General features: G+C 47.9%; 1 protein-coding gene across 1 annotated transcript in view; it reads left to right on the forward strand.

Moving 5' to 3' along the window:
• The window catches only part of C6H3orf67 (chromosome 6 C3orf67 homolog), a 223,410-nt gene that overhangs the window by 32,692 nt on the left and 171,552 nt on the right, over positions 1–19,166 (forward strand). Inside the window, exons 5-6 of the mRNA XM_030206446.1 lie at positions 2,082–2,196; positions 4,408–4,564. Of these exons, the coding sequence (XP_030062306.1) occupies positions 2,082–2,196; positions 4,408–4,564 (272 nt within the window). The remainder of the gene's footprint in view (positions 1–2,081; positions 2,197–4,407; positions 4,565–19,166) is intronic.

The raw sequence follows: 19,166 nt of genomic DNA on the forward strand, positions 1-19,166 counted from the left end.
TGTACAGTTGTGGGGAGTGGGTGTTGGGGGTTTTTTTTTTTGGGGGGGGGGCTCAGCACCCAAGGTAAGGGAGCTATGCACCTGGGAGCAATTTGTGAAGTCCACTGCAGTGTCCCCTAGCGTGCCGGTTGGTGTCCTGGCATGTCAGGGGGACCAGTGCACTATGAAATCTGACTACTTCCCATGACCAAAGGGCTTGGATTTGGTCGCTTTTGAAATGGACGCCCTCGGTTTCCATTATGGCCGAAAACTGGGGACGACCATCTCTAAGGTCGACCTAAATGATGAGATTTGGGCGTCCCCAACCGTATTATCGAAACGAAAGATGGACGCCCATCTTGTTTCGATAATACGGGTTTCCCCGCCCCTTCTCAGGGCCGTCCTGCGAGGACACCCTCATGAAAACTTGGGCGCCCCATTTGATTATGCCCCTCCACAGAAACTAGAAAGATTAGAGACTATTTTCTTGACAATTGTTCCAGCTAATAGTGCAATCGATGATATTGTCACAACTAGACTATTATAATGCAGAGTATGTAGGATATAAAGAGAACACACTAAAATCACTACAAACCATTCAAAACACGGCAGCAAGACATATTTAAAATGTGAAAATACAACACCACTACTTGAAATGCTACACTGGTTTCTAATCAAGGCAAGACTGTTTATTTTTTTTAAAAAACCAGCACCCTCATTTTCAAAATAATATTTGGAATGGCTTTTGAATATATCCTAGATTTGATTGAACTGCCCCCAAGAAATGCAAGCCCAGAAACGAGAAACTACTTACTTCTTCATTTACCCAACTGTAAAAACATAACTTACAAAACCATATACACGGCTGGATTTAGTTACCTGGGATCCAAATGGTAGAACTTAATACCCAAGGCTACAAGAAGCATTACTAATTATCTGCAATTCAGAAAAGAACTGAAGACTTACCTTTTCAAAAAATTCTGTAGTTAAATAAAAAAATGGAACCGATTGTCTCATACCACTTTGTAACTGTAATACACTAGTGTAACTTCGCCTAACTGTAAATTGTAAGCCACATTGAACCGAAACTTGTTTTTGGATAATAGTGGGATTCAAGGATGCATAAATAAATAAAATCTATTTTGCTTTCAGTTATTTACCTGTAGCAGGTTTTTTCCAAGGACACCAGGATAAGAATCCTCACAATCTACTCTCCTCCCCAAGGAGTGGTATTCTTAAAGCTTGCAATGAACTGAGGGGGTCCTGTACCACAGCGGCAGATGGGAACAGGCATTCATGCATGCATGCATGCATGCATGCATGGTGAGGCACTTCTGAAAAGTTCGGGAACAATGTTGTGGAAATATTTCTCATGGGGGCTCTGTCAGATGTCACCCATATGTGAGGATTCCTATCCTACTGTTCTCAGAGAACACCTGCTACAGGTAAATAACTGTATTAAATAAGCCTTATCTGTGCGATTATGGCTGTGGTCTGCATCTGTTAGAAACATATGACTTTAGAATTGAGACTGAACTGAATAGTGAGCAAAAAAACATGTATTATAATTTAGGTTTAGAGATATACACTCAAGAAGTAAAAGTGACATACAGTGTTTTGTATCTGTCTTTTAGAGAGAAAGAGCTTATATAAAATGACAGGCGCATCTTTTTGGACAATGAAGGCCCATACTGTTTCTCCATTTAGTAAATGATAGTGTGTCCCAAGATAACACACACTTAAATGGCTGAAAAAGGCATGATTATTAAAGGCTAGTGGTTTCACAGTTCTTACAAATTGAATTCTTTCATAGGCTGAGGGTCTTTTGAAATCTAATGCAAGGTGCTGAAAATAAAAATTAGCATGTAAAGTGATTCTATATAGGAAGGCTTATAGCCGCTAAGTTTGAATCTAGGAAAGAAATCTCATTATCTATCATATGAAAGATGTAGTGTGATTGTTAAAATTGTCATTTGAAAGCATATATATATATATATATATATATATATATATATATATAAAGAGAGAGAGAGATTCCCATGCTTTTATAAAGGGTGTGGTGATCAAATTGACAAGGATCCTTATTGTCTCATTTATTACAGGATAACTGATTTAGGAAACATCAAAAGAAGATTATATTTATCAACAGTCCACAAAGAATTATCTTCAACCCCTCTTCATGCAAAAATTCCTCTCTTTATCATTAGACGCAAAATTGTGAGTGTCTCTTGAATCCAAAAGTTTAAAATGTTGCTGAACATTTTAACTGTGTGTCTACACATTTCTTAAATGCGAAGAGTCTGATTTATCAAGGTCTTTCTCTTGTTCCATGTGAGGAAAACTTTGGAAAAGTCAGAGTTTAAGTAAATCTGTGTAGGGGATAATGCAATAACATAGGCACTAATATTAACACACTAATTACACACATAGTTGCCAAATTCCATGTAAGAGTTATTCTGTATATATTGCTTAACTTACACAGCATGTATTTTGCAAGGGGAATATACATATGGGTGGAGCTTGGGTAGGTCTCAAATTTATGCAGATAACTTATAGGATGCTGTAAGTTACATGCTTATCTGCAACACTTAAGGGTTAACATTTGCACCAATTCTGTGGCTGGCGTAACGTTCACACCCAACTGTTAAGTGCGTATATGCCCAGTTAGGCTAGTAGTTCATAAAGAAAAGATGTGCCAGCATTTATAGGATAGGCCCCTACCAGGCACTCTGTAGTGCTTAACCAATTGAAGTAGGTTTATTTTAGAAGTACAATTCTGAAATCCTTCAAATCAGCAAGGTATAGCCAATAGCAATGTTATTTCATTTGTATAGTTCTTTTAGCTATATTAACAAGGGAGACAAGCTGTACATCAGAATGGGGGATGTGGAAGAAAAAGTTGTATTCATGAAAAAAAGAAAGCAATTTATTCTGCCCAGTGGCCTCATATAAGCAGGTCTGGCAGCAAAAATGCAGGGCATTCAGAGATTTTTTTTTCCTGTGTGTCTATTTCTTTTTCTTTTTTCATGAAAATAAACAGATCTAAAACATATGGCATTCATCAGCTGCTGCAATAATAAAAACTTTGGGCCCGATATTCAGCCGGCGGCAAGCAGCGCTTTTGCTGTCCACCGCTGGCATTAAACCTGAATATTCAATACCATGCCATTCCGGCGACCAGCATTGAATATCCAAGAGTTTTTTAATTGCTAAAAAGTTAACCGGTTATGTCGATATTCAACGCTAATCAGTCAACTTTTTATTGGATTTAATATAGGACACCTATTTATGTGGTTTTATTTCACAACTAAACTTATCTGATTAGGTGATGAATATCAGCACCTAACCAGATAAGTTGCACGATATAGCCGGTTATGCACTAGGTGCTAACTGGCAATATTCAGTGGAGAAAACCAGTTATCTTCCACTGAATATTAGCAGTTAGGTGCCGATATGCTATTTAACCAGTCAGCAGCATATCTGGCTGGTTGAATAACTTTGAATATTGGGGGTTTGATTCTTTGCTCATGTCAAATCTATGGCTTTATTCACTTAGGGGTCCTTTTACTAAAGTGCGCTGAAAAATGGCTTACGGTAGTGTAGGTGCGGGTAATGACCTATGCACATCAAATGCCACTTGACGCGTGTCCAAAAATAAAAATTATTTTTTGGACACACATATTGGACGCACGCCAGAAATGAAATTATTGCAAGAACCACGCAGTTGCTGGGTGGCAACTCCATTTTGGCACGTGTTGGGTGCCCGTAGACGCTTACACAGCTTAGTAAAAGGGTCCCTAAATTGTAGACTTACGAACATTGGGGGTAATTTTATAAAGGATTTCTGTGTCTAAAAATGGTATTTTAGGGAAACATATAGGCCATTATAAAATTATCCAGGGTATACATTCATAAAAATATGCATTTAGGTAGAATTCATGAATACTTGTATGTGTGTTAAAATAGGTGACTGAAAGGAAAGAATTGCATTTTGTGCACATACTTTATATATATATATATATATATATATATATATATATATATATATATATATATATATATATATATATATATTTTATAAAGTCTATGTATAAAATGCAGCAGATGTGCATGCCCCTATTTCACCTACTACAGAAGAAGTGTAAATATATTCTCTTACACATTTATACCTGCTCCAAAGCAAATGTATTTGTACTCTGTGCATATACATGTATATTTTATAAAATACATTTGTAGCTTGCAATTTTGCTCCACTTCTGCCCAAACTATATCCCTAGACATGCCTACACATAGATCTTATAAAGTAGGTGTGGTTACCCCTCCCCCAAAATCTATTATAAATGTTCAGGGGAACAAGCTATCATCTGGTTATACGTTTTTAATATTATGATATTGTCTGTCCCTTATGCCTACTTGTTTTTCTTTAAGTGGTGCAATTTGTGTATTGACTTGGTGGCATTTACCAGTGGGATATTTAGAGGAGCTGTTTTCCAGTCTTTGGATGGAATCATTGTTTCAGCTAACTGTAAGCTACGAAAGATTTTCACCATGAAATTGAAGCCCCAGGGTACTCCAGAGGAAGACGGTACGTTAGTTTATATAATGCACCTATAACAAATATAAATGGGTCAGTATTCAAAGGGTCTTATATATTTAGTTATCTATCCTGGACCAAATTCTATTAATAGCACAAATAAACCCCATGCTAAATGCTATTATATAAATGGCACTGAACGTTAGGCACCATTTATAGAATACACTTAGCGCCAGGATCAGCACCTAATTTTAGATGCAAGGATTTACCCCAGGTAAACACTGGGGTAAATCCTCACGTCTAAATTAGGCACAAATCCCCCTTAAGCTGAGTGGGAGTCCTCCACCTACAGTCCTGACAGTGGGGGGTGTTGTTTCACTATCACATTTCCCCTAGCAATTGATAACCCCATATTGAAGCACCACCCCCCACTGGCAGCAATGCAGTTGTAGGACTCCGCTCAGCTTAGAGAGAACAGTACCCATAACTCTACCATGGCCATGCCCCCTTTTTGGAGCTGAAAACTGTTGGTCCACCTCAAGCCACACATAGGCAGTCCTTATTTGTAATAAGCATTTGCTATTGTTTTGAGTGACTCAATATGGCGGCAAACTCCACCTACTGGCTTCAGGCCAGATTATAAGCCAAGCATACTCCCACCATCTCCTGTTGATTAAACCTCCTTGGGCCTACCAGACCAGATCTAGACTGCTCAGGATTACTCATCATTTGCTGAAGAAATACCAGCTGGATGTGGGCTGAACTGGATAGTTATACCATAACATTAAGAAGTTAGTGGTTCTCTTGTTTCCATCTCCTGATGTAAATCCATATACCCACATGTCTGGACTGGTCTGGAGGAACAATAAGGAAACAGGTATATACACGCCTAGGTAGTTAGGCATCACCACTTAACACCAGTGATAGAGCTATTGTAAATGCTCATGGCTAAATGTTACAGATACACATGTAACTTATTTTATAAGTTACATGTGTCCTGACCATGCCCCACCCAGACCCCACCTACCTGTACACCTACCTGTAAAGAACAGAACAGTTACATTAATGTGTTCTGTTTGATCCTATTGGCCTTTACTTGTTGCAGGCCCTAAGTCTATTTCCCACTTTTGTTTGAGTCAGCCTGGTAGCTATGGACTCCCATATGTGGAAATGTGGTGTCCTGCTTGTCCTTGGAGAAAGCAAAGCTACTCACCTGTAGCAGCTGTTCTCCGAGGACAGCAGGACACATATTTCCATGTACTCACCCTCCTCCCCTAGGTGTTGCATTCTATCAGCTATTGTACTAGACTTCATTTGTGGTCTAGTTCCCAAAAGTTCCTATATTTAGAAGCTAGGGAGCACATCTGCACCAGGCTCTATTGAATGACATCACCCATAAGTGGAAATGTGTCCTCAGACCTGCAATAGGTAAGTAACTTCACTTTATGTGCGCAGTTGGCTACTTAGGCTCTTAAATGATCTCTTATAGAATGATGACTAGCAGAAAATGTGCATCATGATTTGATGATTTGTACTTTGTGGGTGGTATTGCAAATTAGCAGAATTTGAGCAGAGCATGGGTTGACCAATATACTCACATCACCCCTCTCCTCAAATCACTTCACTGGCTTCCGATCAGGTACCGCATACAGTTCAAGCTTCTCCTTCTAACCTACAAATGCACTCGATCTGTAGCCCCTCCTTACCTCTCTACCCTCATCTCCCCTTACGTTCCTACCCGTAACCTCCGCTCTCAAGACAAATCCCTCCTTTCAGTACCCTTCTCCACCACCGCCAACTCCAGGCTCCGCCCTTTCTGCCTCGCCTCACCCCATGCTTGGAATAAACTCCCTGAGCCCATACACCAGGCCCCCTCCCTGCCCATCTTCAAATCCTTGCTCAAAGCCCATCTCTTCAATGTCGCCTTTGGCACCTAACCACTATTCAAGAAATCTAGACTGCCTAACCACCTAACCACTATTCAAGAAATCTAGACTGCCCAACTTGTCATTTCGTCCTTTAGATTGTAAGCTCCTTTGAGCAGGGACTGTCCTTTTTTGTTAAAATGTACAGCGCTGCGTAACCCTAGTAGCGCTATAGAAATGTCAAGTAGTAGTAGTAGTGAGCACACAAGTACGCATATAAATTGTAGCATACTATAAGATACACGTGTTTTAACACATCTACTGCCTGTACCTAAATGTGTTAAAACACATGTACAGGCAGGTGAACATACTCGCTGCTTAAATGCAAGCATACTTTTGGCCACTTGACTAGTATTCTTTTTTAAAATGTAGGCATCTACTTTTCTTTATACAGTAGAATAGTCTAGAAAAAGATGCCATAACTGGCTCCTTGAGTATGTGCCCTGTTGTAGAATTAATCTCTAAGGGGCCCTTTTACTAAGCCATGGGGAAAAGTGGCCTGCGGCAGTGTAGGCGCGTATATTAGGCGCACACTGGGCCAGTTTTTCTGGCGTCTGCAAAAAATTTTTTGTTTTAATGTGACGGGAAAAGGGCATGCGATAAAACTGAAACCAACGAGCATCTAAAACCAGCCAGAGCCCTTAACGCAACCTTCACCCTCCCAATTGTAAAGGTGTGAAATACAAATCAATGCATGCATCAACCTTCTCTTATACAAGCACACAGCTCTGGAACACACTGCCACGAAATCTAAAAACGGTCTACGAAATGACCAATTTCCGCAAACTCCTGAAAACCTATCTCTTCGACAAAATATATCACAATGGACAACACGCGTAACACTACATTCTCCGAGGACAAGCAGGCTGCTTGTTCTCACTGATGGGCGACGTCCACTGCAGCCCCTCCAATCGGAATCTTCACTAGCAAAGTCCTTTGCTAGCCCTCGCGCGCCCGCGCGCACCGCGCATGCGCGGCCGTCTTCCCGCCCGAAACCGGCTCGAGCCGGCCAGTCTTCTTTCGTCCGCACTCGGTACGGCTGTGTTTTTGCCGTGTCGAGCCCCGGAGAGTCGACCTCGCGCGTCCGTTATCTTAATCGACGTGTTTTTCTTCGGAAAAGTTCTCTTTTCGTTCGGAAAGTGCTCCGAAAACCCCCTTGGGTTTCGTTTGCCCCTTCCCGTATTTCCAGTTTTTGCCCCGGTAAGTTTTCTTTCGTCGTCGGGGTAGGCCTCTTTTCGGCCTCGGTCGAGATTTTTCTCCCTTAAAGTTTTGGTGCTCAAATTCGTCATTTCAGATTTTGATTTCGCCGGCGTGATTTTTCCGCCCATGACATCGAAGCCTTCCAGCGGCTTCAAGAAGTGCACCCAGTGCGCCCGGGTAATCTCGCTCACTGATAGGCACTCTTCGTGTCTTCAGTGTCTGGGGGCCGAGCACCGTCCTCAGAACTGTAGTCTGTGTTCAATGTTACAAAGGCGAACTCAGATAGCGAGATTGGCCCAGTGGAACGTTTTGTTCTCGGGTCTTTCGTCGGCATCGGCACCGGGGTCATCGAGTGCATCGATGTCATCAGCGTCCAGACCTTCATCCTCGGCCGCCAGTGCATCGAGTGCATCGAGGCATCGGCCCTCTGCATCGGCGCCGAGACATCGGATAGCTGCATCGACGTCGGTGGTACCGGGACCTCGTCTCCTGATGTCGTCGGACGGTGGTGCATCGTCAGGAGTGCAGGTGAGGGCTGTCCATTCCCCTGCTGGTGGCGGTGAGCCTTCGGGTGGGTCTCCCCCTACCCTGAGGGCTCCTGCGGTACAGCCCCCCCGGGATCGACCTGCTTCGACCTCGGCCCCGAGGAAGCGACGGATGGATTCTACGTCCTCCTCATCGGTGCCGGGGAGCTCCGGTGACATGCTTCGGAAGAAATCGAAGAAGCATCGACACCGGTCTCCTCCCCGCGTCGGCACCGAGAGCTCTGGGTCGCCGAGGGAGTCGGCACCCAGCAGGCATCGGCACCGAGAGGACCGCTCACCCTCTGTTCAGGAGGTGTCGATGCGCTCCACTCTGGACAGCCCTGAACAGCCTCCACGCCCGGAACAGGTTCTGACGTCGACGCCTGCATCGGCCTCCATGCCTTTCTCTGCAGCCGCTCTGAACGAGAGCCTCCGGGCCGTTCTCCCAGAGATTCTGGGAGAGCTGTTGCGCCCTACCCCTCCGGTACCGGCGGTGCTTGCGCCTCCGGTACCGTCGAGCGTGGCGCCGGCTGGCCCATCGCCCGGGGTGAGGTCCCCGACGTCGGTACCGCGTGCGGCCACCTCCCAGGAAGGCTCCCCGACTACGTCGGCGGAGGGAGCTTCGCCGATGCGGGCGAGGGAGTCTACCTCTCGACGCCCCCATCGTGGACGTGGCTCCACGGAGTCGAGCCGGGCGAGGTTGCAGACACAGGTCCGTGAACTTGTGTCTGACACCGAGGGTGAGGCCTCGTGGGAAGAGGAAGAAGACCCCAGATATTTCTCTGACGAGGAGTCTGAGGGTCTTCCTTCCGATCCCACTCCCTCTCCTGAGAGACAGCTTTCTCCTCCCGAGAGTCTGTCTTTTGCTTCCTTTGTCCGGGAGATGTCTACGGCCATCCCCTTCCCGGTGGTTGTGGAGGACGAGCCCAGGGCTGAAATGTTTGAGCTCCTGGACTATCCTTCTCCACCTAAGGAAGCGTCCACATTGCTTGCGAACTGGACCAAGCCACTAAGTAATCCCCACATCCCCAAGAAGATCGAGTCCCAGTACCGGATCCATGGGGACCCAGAGCTGATGCGCACTCAGTTGCCTCACAACTCTGGAGTTGTGGATCTGGCCCTAAAGAAGGCTAAGAGTTCTAGGGAGCATGCTTCGGCGCCCCCGGGCAAAGACTCTAGAACCTTAGACTCCTTTGGGAGGAAGGCCTACCATTCCTCTATGCTCGTGGCCAAAATCCAGTCTTACCAGCTCTACACGAGCATACACATGCGGAACAATGTGCGGCAGTTGGCGGGCTTGGTTGATGCTCTTCCCCCTGAGCAAGCCAAGCCTTTTCAGGAGGTGGTCAGGCAGCTGAAGGCGTGCAGAAAATTCCTGGCCAGAGGGGTGTATGACACCTTTGATGTTGCGTCCAGGGCCGCTGCTCAAGGTGTGGTGATGCGCAGGCTCTCATGGCTGCGTGCCTCCGACCTAGAGAATAGACTCCAGCAGCGGATTGCGGACTCGCCTTGCCGTGCGGACAATATTTTTGGAGAGAAGGTCGAGCAGGTGGTAGAGCATCTCCACCAGCGGGATACCGCATTCGACAAGTTCTCCCGCCGGCAGCCTTCAGCATCTACCTCTACAGGTAGAAGATTTTTTGGGGGAAGGAGGACTGTTCCCTACTCTTCTGGCAAGCGTAGGTACAATCCTCCTTCTCGACAGCCTGCGGCCCAGGCTAAGCCCCAGCGCGCTCGCTCTCGTCAGCAGCGTGCGCCTCAGCAAGGCCCCGCGGCTCCCCAGCAAAAGCAAGGGGCGAGCTTTTGACTGGCTCCAGCAGAGCATAGCCGACATACAAGTGTCAGTGCCGGGCGACCTGCCGGTCGGGGGGAGGTTGAAAGCTTTTCACCAAAGGTGGCCTCTCATAACCTCCGATCAGTGGGTTCTCCAAATAGTCCGGCAAGGATACACCCTCAATTTGGCCTCAAAACCTCCAAATTGTCCACCGGGAGCTCAGTCTTACAGCTTCCAGCACAAGCAGGTACTTGCAGAGGAACTCTCCGCCCTTCTCAGCGCCAATGCGGTCGAGCCTGTGCCATCCGGGCAAGAAGGGCTGGGATTCTATTCCAGGTACTTCCTTGTGGAAAAGAAAACAGGGGGGATGCGTCCCATCCTAGACCTAAGGGCCCTGAACAAATATCTGGTCAAAGAAAAGTTCAGGATGCTTTCCCTGGGCACCCTACTTCCCATGATTCAGGAAAACGATTGGCTATGCTCTCTGGACTTGAAGGATGCCTACACACACATCCCGATACTGCCAGCTCACAGACAGTATCTGCGATTTCAGCTGGGCACACGTCACTTCCAGTACTGTGTGCTACCCTTTGGGCTCGCCTCTGCGCCCAGGGTGTTCACAAAGTGCTTGGCTGTAGTAGCAGCAGCACTTCGCAGGCTGGAGGTGCACGTGTTCCCATATCTCGACGATTGGCTGGTGAAGAACACGTCCGAGGCAGGAGCCCTGCAGTCCATGCAGATGACTATTCGCCTCCTGGAGCTGCTGGGGTTTGTGATAAATTACCCAAAGTCCCACCTTCTCCCAGTACAGAGACTCGAATTCATAGGAGCTCTGCTGGATTCTCGGACGGCTCGCGCCTATCTCCCAGAGGCGAGAGCCAACAACTTGTTGTCCCTCGTCTCGCGGGTGCGAGCGTCTCAGCAGATCACAGCTCGGCAGATGTTGAGATTGCTGGGCCACATGGCCTCCACAGTTCATGTGACTCCCATGGCCCGCCTTCACATGAGATCTGCTCAATGGACCCTAGCTTCCCAGTGGTTTCAGGCTGCTGGGGATCTAGAAGACGTGATCCACCTGTCCACGAGTTTTCTCGAATCCCTGTATTGGTGGACGGTTTGGCCCAATTTGACTCTGGGACGTCCTTTCCAAATTCCTCAGCCACAAAAAGTGCTGACCACGGATGCGTCTCTCCTGGGATGGGGAGCTCATGTCGATGGGCTTCACACCCAAGGAAGCTGGTCCCTCCAGGAACGCGATCTACAGATCAATCTTCTGGAGTTGCGAGCGATCTGGAACGCTCTGAAGGCTTTCAGAGATCAGCTGTCCCACCAAATTATCCAAATTCAGACAGACAACCAGGTTGCCATGTATTACATCAACAAGCAGGGGGGCACCGGATCTCGCCCCCTGTGTCAGGAAGCCGTCAGCATGTGGCTCTGGGCTCGCCATCACGGCATGGTGCTCCAAGCCACATATCTGGCAGGCGTAAACAACAGTCTGGCCGACAGGGTGAGCAGGATTATGCAACCTCACGAGTGGTCGCTCAACTCCAGAGTGGTGCGCCAGATCTTCCAAGCGTGGGGCACCCCCTTGATGGATCTCTTCGCATCTCGAGCAAACCACAAAGTCCCTCAGTTCTGTTCCAGGCTTCAGGCCCCCGGCAGACTGGCATCGGATGCCTTCCTCCTGGATTGGGGGGAGGGCCTGCTGTATGCTTATCCTCCCATTCCTCTGGTGGGGAAGACTTTGTTGAAACTCAAGCAAGACCGAGGCACCATGATTCTGATTGCTCCTTTTTGGCCGCGTCAGATCTGGTTCCCTCTTCTTCTGGAGTTATCCTCCGAAGAACCGTGGAGATTGGAGTGTTTTCCGACCCTCATCACGCAGGACGAAGGGGCTCTTCTGCATCCCAGCCTCCGGTCCCTGGCTCTCACGGCCTGGATGTTGAGAGCGTAGACTTTGCCTCTTTGGGTCTGTCAGAGGGTGTCTCCCGCATCTTGCTTGCTTCCAGGAAAGATTCCACTAAGAGGAGTTACTTCTTTCTATGGAGGAGGTTTGCCGTCTGGTGTGACAGCAAGGCCCTAGATCCTCGCTCTTGTCCTACACAGACCCTGCTTGAATACCTTCTGCACTTGTCTGAGTCTGGTCTCAAGACCAACTCTGTAAGGGTTCACCTTAGTGCGATTAGTGCATACCATTACCGTGTGGAAGGTAAGCCGATCTCAGGACAGCCTTTAGTTGTTCGCTTCATGAGAGGTTTGCTTTTGTCAAAGCCCCCTGTCAAGCCTCCTACAGTGTCATGGGATCTCAATGTCGTTCTCACCCAGCTGATGAAACCTCCTTTTGAGCCACTGAATTCCTGCCATCTGAAGTACTTGACCTGGAAGGTCATTTTCTTGGTGGCAGTTACTTCAGCTCGTAGAGTCAGTGAGCTTCAGGCCCTGGTAGCCCAGGCCCCCTACACCAAATTTCATCATAACAGAGTAGTCCTCCGCACTCACCCTAAGTTCTTGCCAAAGGTCGTGTCGGAGTTCCATCTGAACCAGTCAATTGTCTTGCCAACATTCTTTCCCCGTCCTCATTCCTGCCCTGCTGAACGTCAGCTGCACACATTGGACTGCAAGAGAGCATTGGCCTTCTACCTGGAGCGGACACAGCCCAACAGACAGTCCGCCCAATTGTTTGTTTCTTTTGATCCCAATAGGAGGGGAGTGGCTGTGGGGAAACGCACCATATCCAATTGGCTAGCAGATTGCATTTCCTTCACTTACGCCCAGGCGGGGCTGGCTCTTGAGGGTCATGTCACGGCTCATAATGTTAGAGCCATGGCTGCGTCGGTAGCCCACTTGAAGTCAGCCTCCATTGAAGAAATTTGCAAAGCTGCAACGTGGTCATCTGTCCACACATTCACATCTCATTACTGCCTGCAGCAGGATACCCGACGCGACAGTCGGTTTGGGCAGTCAGTTCTTCAGAACCTGTTTGGGCTTTAGGATCCAACTCCACCCCCCGAGGGCCCTGTTTGTTCTGTTCCAGGCTGCACTCTCAGTTAGTTGGTAAATTTTTTAGGTCAATCTCAGTTATGTCCTCGCCGTTGCGAGGCCCAATTGACCATGGTTGTTGTTTTGAGTGAGCCTGGGGGCTAGGGATACCCCATCAGTGAGAACAAGCAGCCTGCTTGTCCTCGGAGAAAGCGAATGCTACATACCTGTAGAAGGTATTCTCCGAGGACAGCAGGCTGATTGTTCTCACAAACCCGCCCGCCTCCCCTTTGGAGTTGTCTTCCCTTGTTTCTCTTTTGCTACATACGAGACTGGCCGGCTCGAGCCGGTTTCGGGCGGGAAGACGGCCGCGCATGCGCGGTGCGCGGGCGCGCGAGGGCTAGCAAAGGACTTTGCTAGTGAAGATTCCGATTGGAGGGGCTGCCGTGGACGTCACCCATCAGTGAGAACAATCAGCCTGCTGTCCTCGGAGAATACCTTCTACAGGTATGTAGCATTCGCTTTCTTTAAGAGATCCAGGAACGTTCTCTAATGCCTTTTGCTCTCACTATCATGTACCTAATGCCCATAACTTTAACACTATCAAGTATCTCACCATCATACACATAAAACCTCTGCTAACACAAATGTCTATTCTTTTCTACTTCCATTACCATGTATCTCTCCACCATGCACCAATACCTGTTGTAAAACCAAATGTAAATTCTTTTCTATATTCAGCATCCACGATGAATTGTAAGCCACATTGAGCCTGCAAAAAGGTGGGATAATGTGGGATACAAATGCTATAAATAAATAAAAATAAATAAAAAATTTGCTAAGCCATGGTAGTATTTTTAGCTCACAGTAGAAATCAGCTGGCAGTAAACGCCAGCTGATTTCTACCGTGAGCTAAAAACGCTACCACAGCTTAGTAAAGGACCCCCATAGTTAGAGAATGTCAGCTGAGATGCCTTTCTCTTGCTGAATGCTGATGAATCTCTTTGGAGGCTACATTCAAATTGTGCTTTCCTTGTACATGTATCATTGTATGTCATGGCATAAAATATTCTTTTCAGGATCCCACTCAGCTACCAAAGTTTTGGACAATAGAGCTATTCCTGAAGAAGTGACATGATAGGTTTTCAAGTTGTCAGATGGTAAGAGGGTAGGGAAGGAAGACCAGAAAATTTGCATAATTAGCCCTGCTTATTTCTCTTTTTCTTTTTTTTTCTTGTCCAACAGAGAAGCTGAGCTGAACAGATAGATATAGGTATTTTATAAATAAAATATCAATATCTGTTTATCACATTTTGTTTCTTTATTCATATCATTGTGCTACTCTGTTTAATCATGAGTTGATTCACTTAGATTAGAGGAACAACATGCAACTTTTTTTTCTAAGCATATAATTCTCTTAGTATTGTTAAATACTAACCCTCTCTAGGACAGCACATGTTATCTTAGGCTGTACAAACTGTATCTCCCACTGTCATCAGCTAACATCTCTACAAACACAAACTAAAGGATAAAAATTAGTTGTGCTTCTAATCTTTACATTGAGCATTATTTACTTCCAGCTCCTATCTGAGTCATAATGACTAGATGAGAATCTTTACCTCCAAAACATTTTATGATTTGTAAGCCAGAGTAAAAGTGGAAGGTTTATTTCACCCAACTTGTTCTTGGCTGCTAGAGAGTGAATGGTGGAAAAAAAAATAGCTGTCACAAAGCAGATATTTCGAAGATGTTTATTAGTAAAACTTTGGGGCAGTAAAACCCCATTGAAAAATTACTTCTAGCGTGGGCTTACTCTCTACATATACAAATTTACAATTGCCCATAAAAATCAGTGTAAAACCATTTTCTCACATAAGTAGCTACATACGCATGTGAATGGGCTGTTACAAAATTCCGACTGGGGTAAAAGTACACACACACTGGCATGATGATGTGTTCTTTGAAGACCGTTTGCTTTATGTGATGAAAAAGTCATCTTAGATTGAGTTCCCTGATGAGAACTTGAGTCATCAAAACATGATCATATTGGTACTGGTGTTGTGAATTGAAGGAACACTCTTTTGAGTATTCATCGATTATAGATTCTACAGATATATGTATGTGTATATATATATCTAATATAATAAAAGGCACCCTCAACGTTCTGAGGACAACGTTCTGAAGTCACTCAGACTCCCAAAACGGTTCGTAAGTTCGTGGTGGTGAAGCCACTGAACGACTTGCTGCCCCGCCCTCGCGTCAAACGTCATGACGTCGAGGGCGGAAAACCAACAGAAAAATGAAAGCAGGGACCGCATCAAGGAAGGGGAGGAGTAGGGAAACACGCGGAGCGTGTTTCCCTACTCCTCCCCCTGCCAAGGAAACGCTGGCTACCAACCGCGCCGCGCGCCTCAGGTAGCCCCGCCCCAACCGCCCGAGCACCACTCTCCCTCCCTCCCAAGTTCAGCAACGCGCGACGGCGACGTGGTGGGGGCGCTCCGCCCCAGATGTCAGCGGGTGGGGGGTGCTGTGAGTCCGCTCCCGGCGCTGTCCTGCCTTTAAAACCCAATTTGAAGCGCTGGAGTAACAGGCAGCAGCGCCTCGCGTCTGCCCTTCTACTAAAAATCTCTTCGACGACGTCATTGGGCCTTCCCACATTGAGTCCCGCCCTCCTCAGGTAACTTCCAATTACCGCGAGGGCGGGTGGGACTCAATGTGGGAAGGCCCAATGACGTCGTGGAAGAGATTTTTAGTAGAAGGGCAGACGCGAGGCGCTGCTGCCTGTTACTCCAGTGCTTCAAATTGGGTTTTTTTTTAAGGCAGTGAGGGTGGTGGGCCTGGGCGGCAGGAGAATGGAGCTGATAGGTGGGGAGGGACTCAGATGGGAGAAGGGTGGGGGGAGGGGGTTCTCAAATGGGAAGGAGACTGAGGTGGGAGGGGTTCATGGATGGGAGAAGCAGAAGGGGGTGGGGAGGGGGTTCTTGGATAGTTGAAGGGGACGGGTGGGGAGGGGACTGGGGTTCTTGGATGGGAGAGACTGGGGAGGGGGTTCTCGGATGGGAGAAGGGGACGGATGGGGAGAGGACTGGGATTCTTGAATGGGAGAAGGGGACTGAGGTGGGGAGGGGGTTCTTGGATACTTGAAGAGGACGAGTGGGGAGGGGACTGGGGTTTTTGGATGGGAGAGACTGGGGAGGGGGTTCTTGAATGGGAGAAGGAGACTGAGGTGGGGAGGGGGTTCAAGGATGGGGGAGGGGGTTCTTGGATGCTTGAAGGGGACGGGTGGGAAGGGCACTGGGGTTTTTGGATGGGAGACACTGGGGAGGGGGTTCTCGGATTGGAGAAGGGGACGGGTGGGGAGGGGACTGGGGTTTTTGGATGGGAGAGACTGGGGAGGGGGTTCTTGAATGAGAGAAGGGGACTGAGGTGGGGAGGGGGTTCAAGGATGGGAGCGCTTCATGAAACCCCATACACACACACTCACTCTCTCATCTGGCAGCGCTTCCTGTACCCCCTGCCCCCCCCACACACACACACACACACACACTCCCTCACTCTGTCATCTGCCATTGCTTCCTGAACCCCCCCCCCCCACACACACACACACATACTCACTTACTTTCATCTGGCAGCGCATCCAGAATCCCCCACACCCCTCTTCTTCCAAGCTGAACCCCTCCAACACATCCCCCCCACCCCACACACACACACTCTCTCTCTCTCTTCCTCTCCTCCAGCACACCAATTGCTTAGGTGCAGTGGCAGCAATCTCAGACACCAGAGAAAGAGGGGGGCCTGACACCATAGAGAGAGAGGGAGGGAGGGAGGTATCTCTGTCACACACACATACACTCTCTCTCTCACAGACAATGTGTTTCTGTCTCTCACTCTCATACACTCTATGTCTCACATTGTATCACATTCACTCTCTATGTGTCACACAGTCACTTACATACTCGCTTGGTCTCATACACTCAGTCTCACAGACAATCTGTGCCTCACACACACTGTCATTCACGCACACACTGTATCTGTGTGAAACACACTCTCTCTCTCTCTATCACACTGTGTCTCCCATACGCAATTGCACACACTCTCATTCTCACACACACACTCTCTCACAGACACGCTCACACCCAGACTCACTCTCTCTCTCACACACACACACACACACACACTCACACTTTCACACTCTATATCACACACAGTCACTCTCACATACACTCTCCAAAACATACACATTATGAGGAAAACCTTGCTAGCGCCCGTTTCATATGTGTCAGAAACGGGCCTTTTTTACTAGTATATATATAAATCCCACCTTGAACGTTCTGAAGCTCACTCCAAGGCAGAGAAGCACAAAAATCCTGTAGTCTTCATAGGCTAGGACCAGTCACCCTCACTCATAGACCCGCCCTCAGCCACGCCCCATCTGTACATAAAACGCTACATCAACATTCTGAAGACAACCTGCTGAAGCCATCTGCAAAATCCCTAAACAGTTCGTAAGTTCATGGTGGTGAAGCCATCCAACTCACCATGTCTCTCTGCCCCGCCCTCGAGGGCGGAGCACAGAGAGTAAAGGGATCCATAAAGGCATCCCTACCAACTGGCAACCCCCTCCAACAAACAACGACCCAGGCAGGGGGAGTGTTTCCGTACTCCTCCCCCTGCCTAGGAATCGCTACAGACTGTTGGCAAACTCCCAAACCACACGACCACAAAAGCCACCCGCAACCCCCCCCCCCCCCACACACACACACACAAACGCAAACACACACACACACAAAAACACACACACACAGAAACACACACACACAGAAACAAACACACACAGAAACAAACACACACGCAAACACATACACACACACAAAAGCAAACACACACACACAAATGCAAACACACACACACACACATACAAACACACACGCAAACACACACACACATACATACAAACACATAAACAAACACACACACATGCAAACACACACACACACACATACATACAAACACACACATAAACACACACACACGCAAACACACACACACACATAAACACACACACACATAAACACACACACAAACACACAAACACACACGCACACAAACACACACAAACACACACACACATAAACACACACGCACACAAACACACACGCACACAAACACACACACACACAAACACACACAAACACACACACACATAAACACACACGCACACAAACACACACAAACACACACACATAAACGCACACAAACACACACACACACAAACGCACACACATAAACACACACAAACGCACACACACACACACACACATAAACACACACACAAACACACACACAAAAACAAAAACACACACACACAAACACACACACAAACAGCCTTGACGGTGCACCTCCAAGTGCCCCCCCCCGCCGCATCGCCACAACAACCCGTGCAACGGGGCATCAGAAAACCCCTACCCCCCTTCCCTCCTCGCAGCATCACCCAAACCCTCCCCCGCCGCTTCACCAAGCCCCTCCCACCCCACATCGACCGCCTCGCCACCCGCGACCGCTAATACAAACTCTGTCCGGCGGCTGCTGCTGCTTCTATTCAGCAGCCCGTACATAAAGAAAACAAACAAAAAAACAACCTCCTAAAACGCACCTCCGTGGAGAACCATCTCACATTGGCTGACGTCTTTGCAGCCGCTCCTCCTCTCCCCTCAACGTCAGTGCCCCTGCCGGAAGACCCCGGAGAAACGCCGAGACGTCAGAGGGGAGAGGAGGAGCGCATGCTGAGACTTCAGCCAATGTGAGATGCTTCTCAACAGAGGTGCGTTTTAGGAGGATTTTTTTTTTTTTTGGTTTTCTTTATGTACGGGCTGCTGCTGCAGAATAGCAGAAGCAGCAGCCGCCGGACACAGTTTGTATTAGCGGTTGCGGGTGGCGAGGGGGTTGATGGGGGGGAGGGGCTTGGTGATATGCCACGGTGGGGGGGTCGGATGATGCGCGAAGGGGGGGGGGACAAGGGGCTTTCTTTGGGTGCTGCGCCGGCTGGGGGGGAAGGGGGGTCTCACTGGACATGGGTGGCAGGAAGAAAGCAGGGGGAGGGGAGGGGAGGGTCGCTGCACATGGGTGGCTGCAGGGGGGGGCAGGGAACAGGGAGATAGGGATGGGGCTCCACACACCACATGGGTGCCTGCAAGGGGGACAGGGGATACAGGACGGACACTGCAGGGCGGGCAGGGGGACAGAAGGGT

This window comes from Microcaecilia unicolor, chromosome 6, assembly GCF_901765095.1.
Source record: "Microcaecilia unicolor chromosome 6, aMicUni1.1, whole genome shotgun sequence".
In the NCBI taxonomy this organism is placed as follows: domain Eukaryota; kingdom Metazoa; phylum Chordata; class Amphibia; order Gymnophiona; family Siphonopidae; genus Microcaecilia; species Microcaecilia unicolor.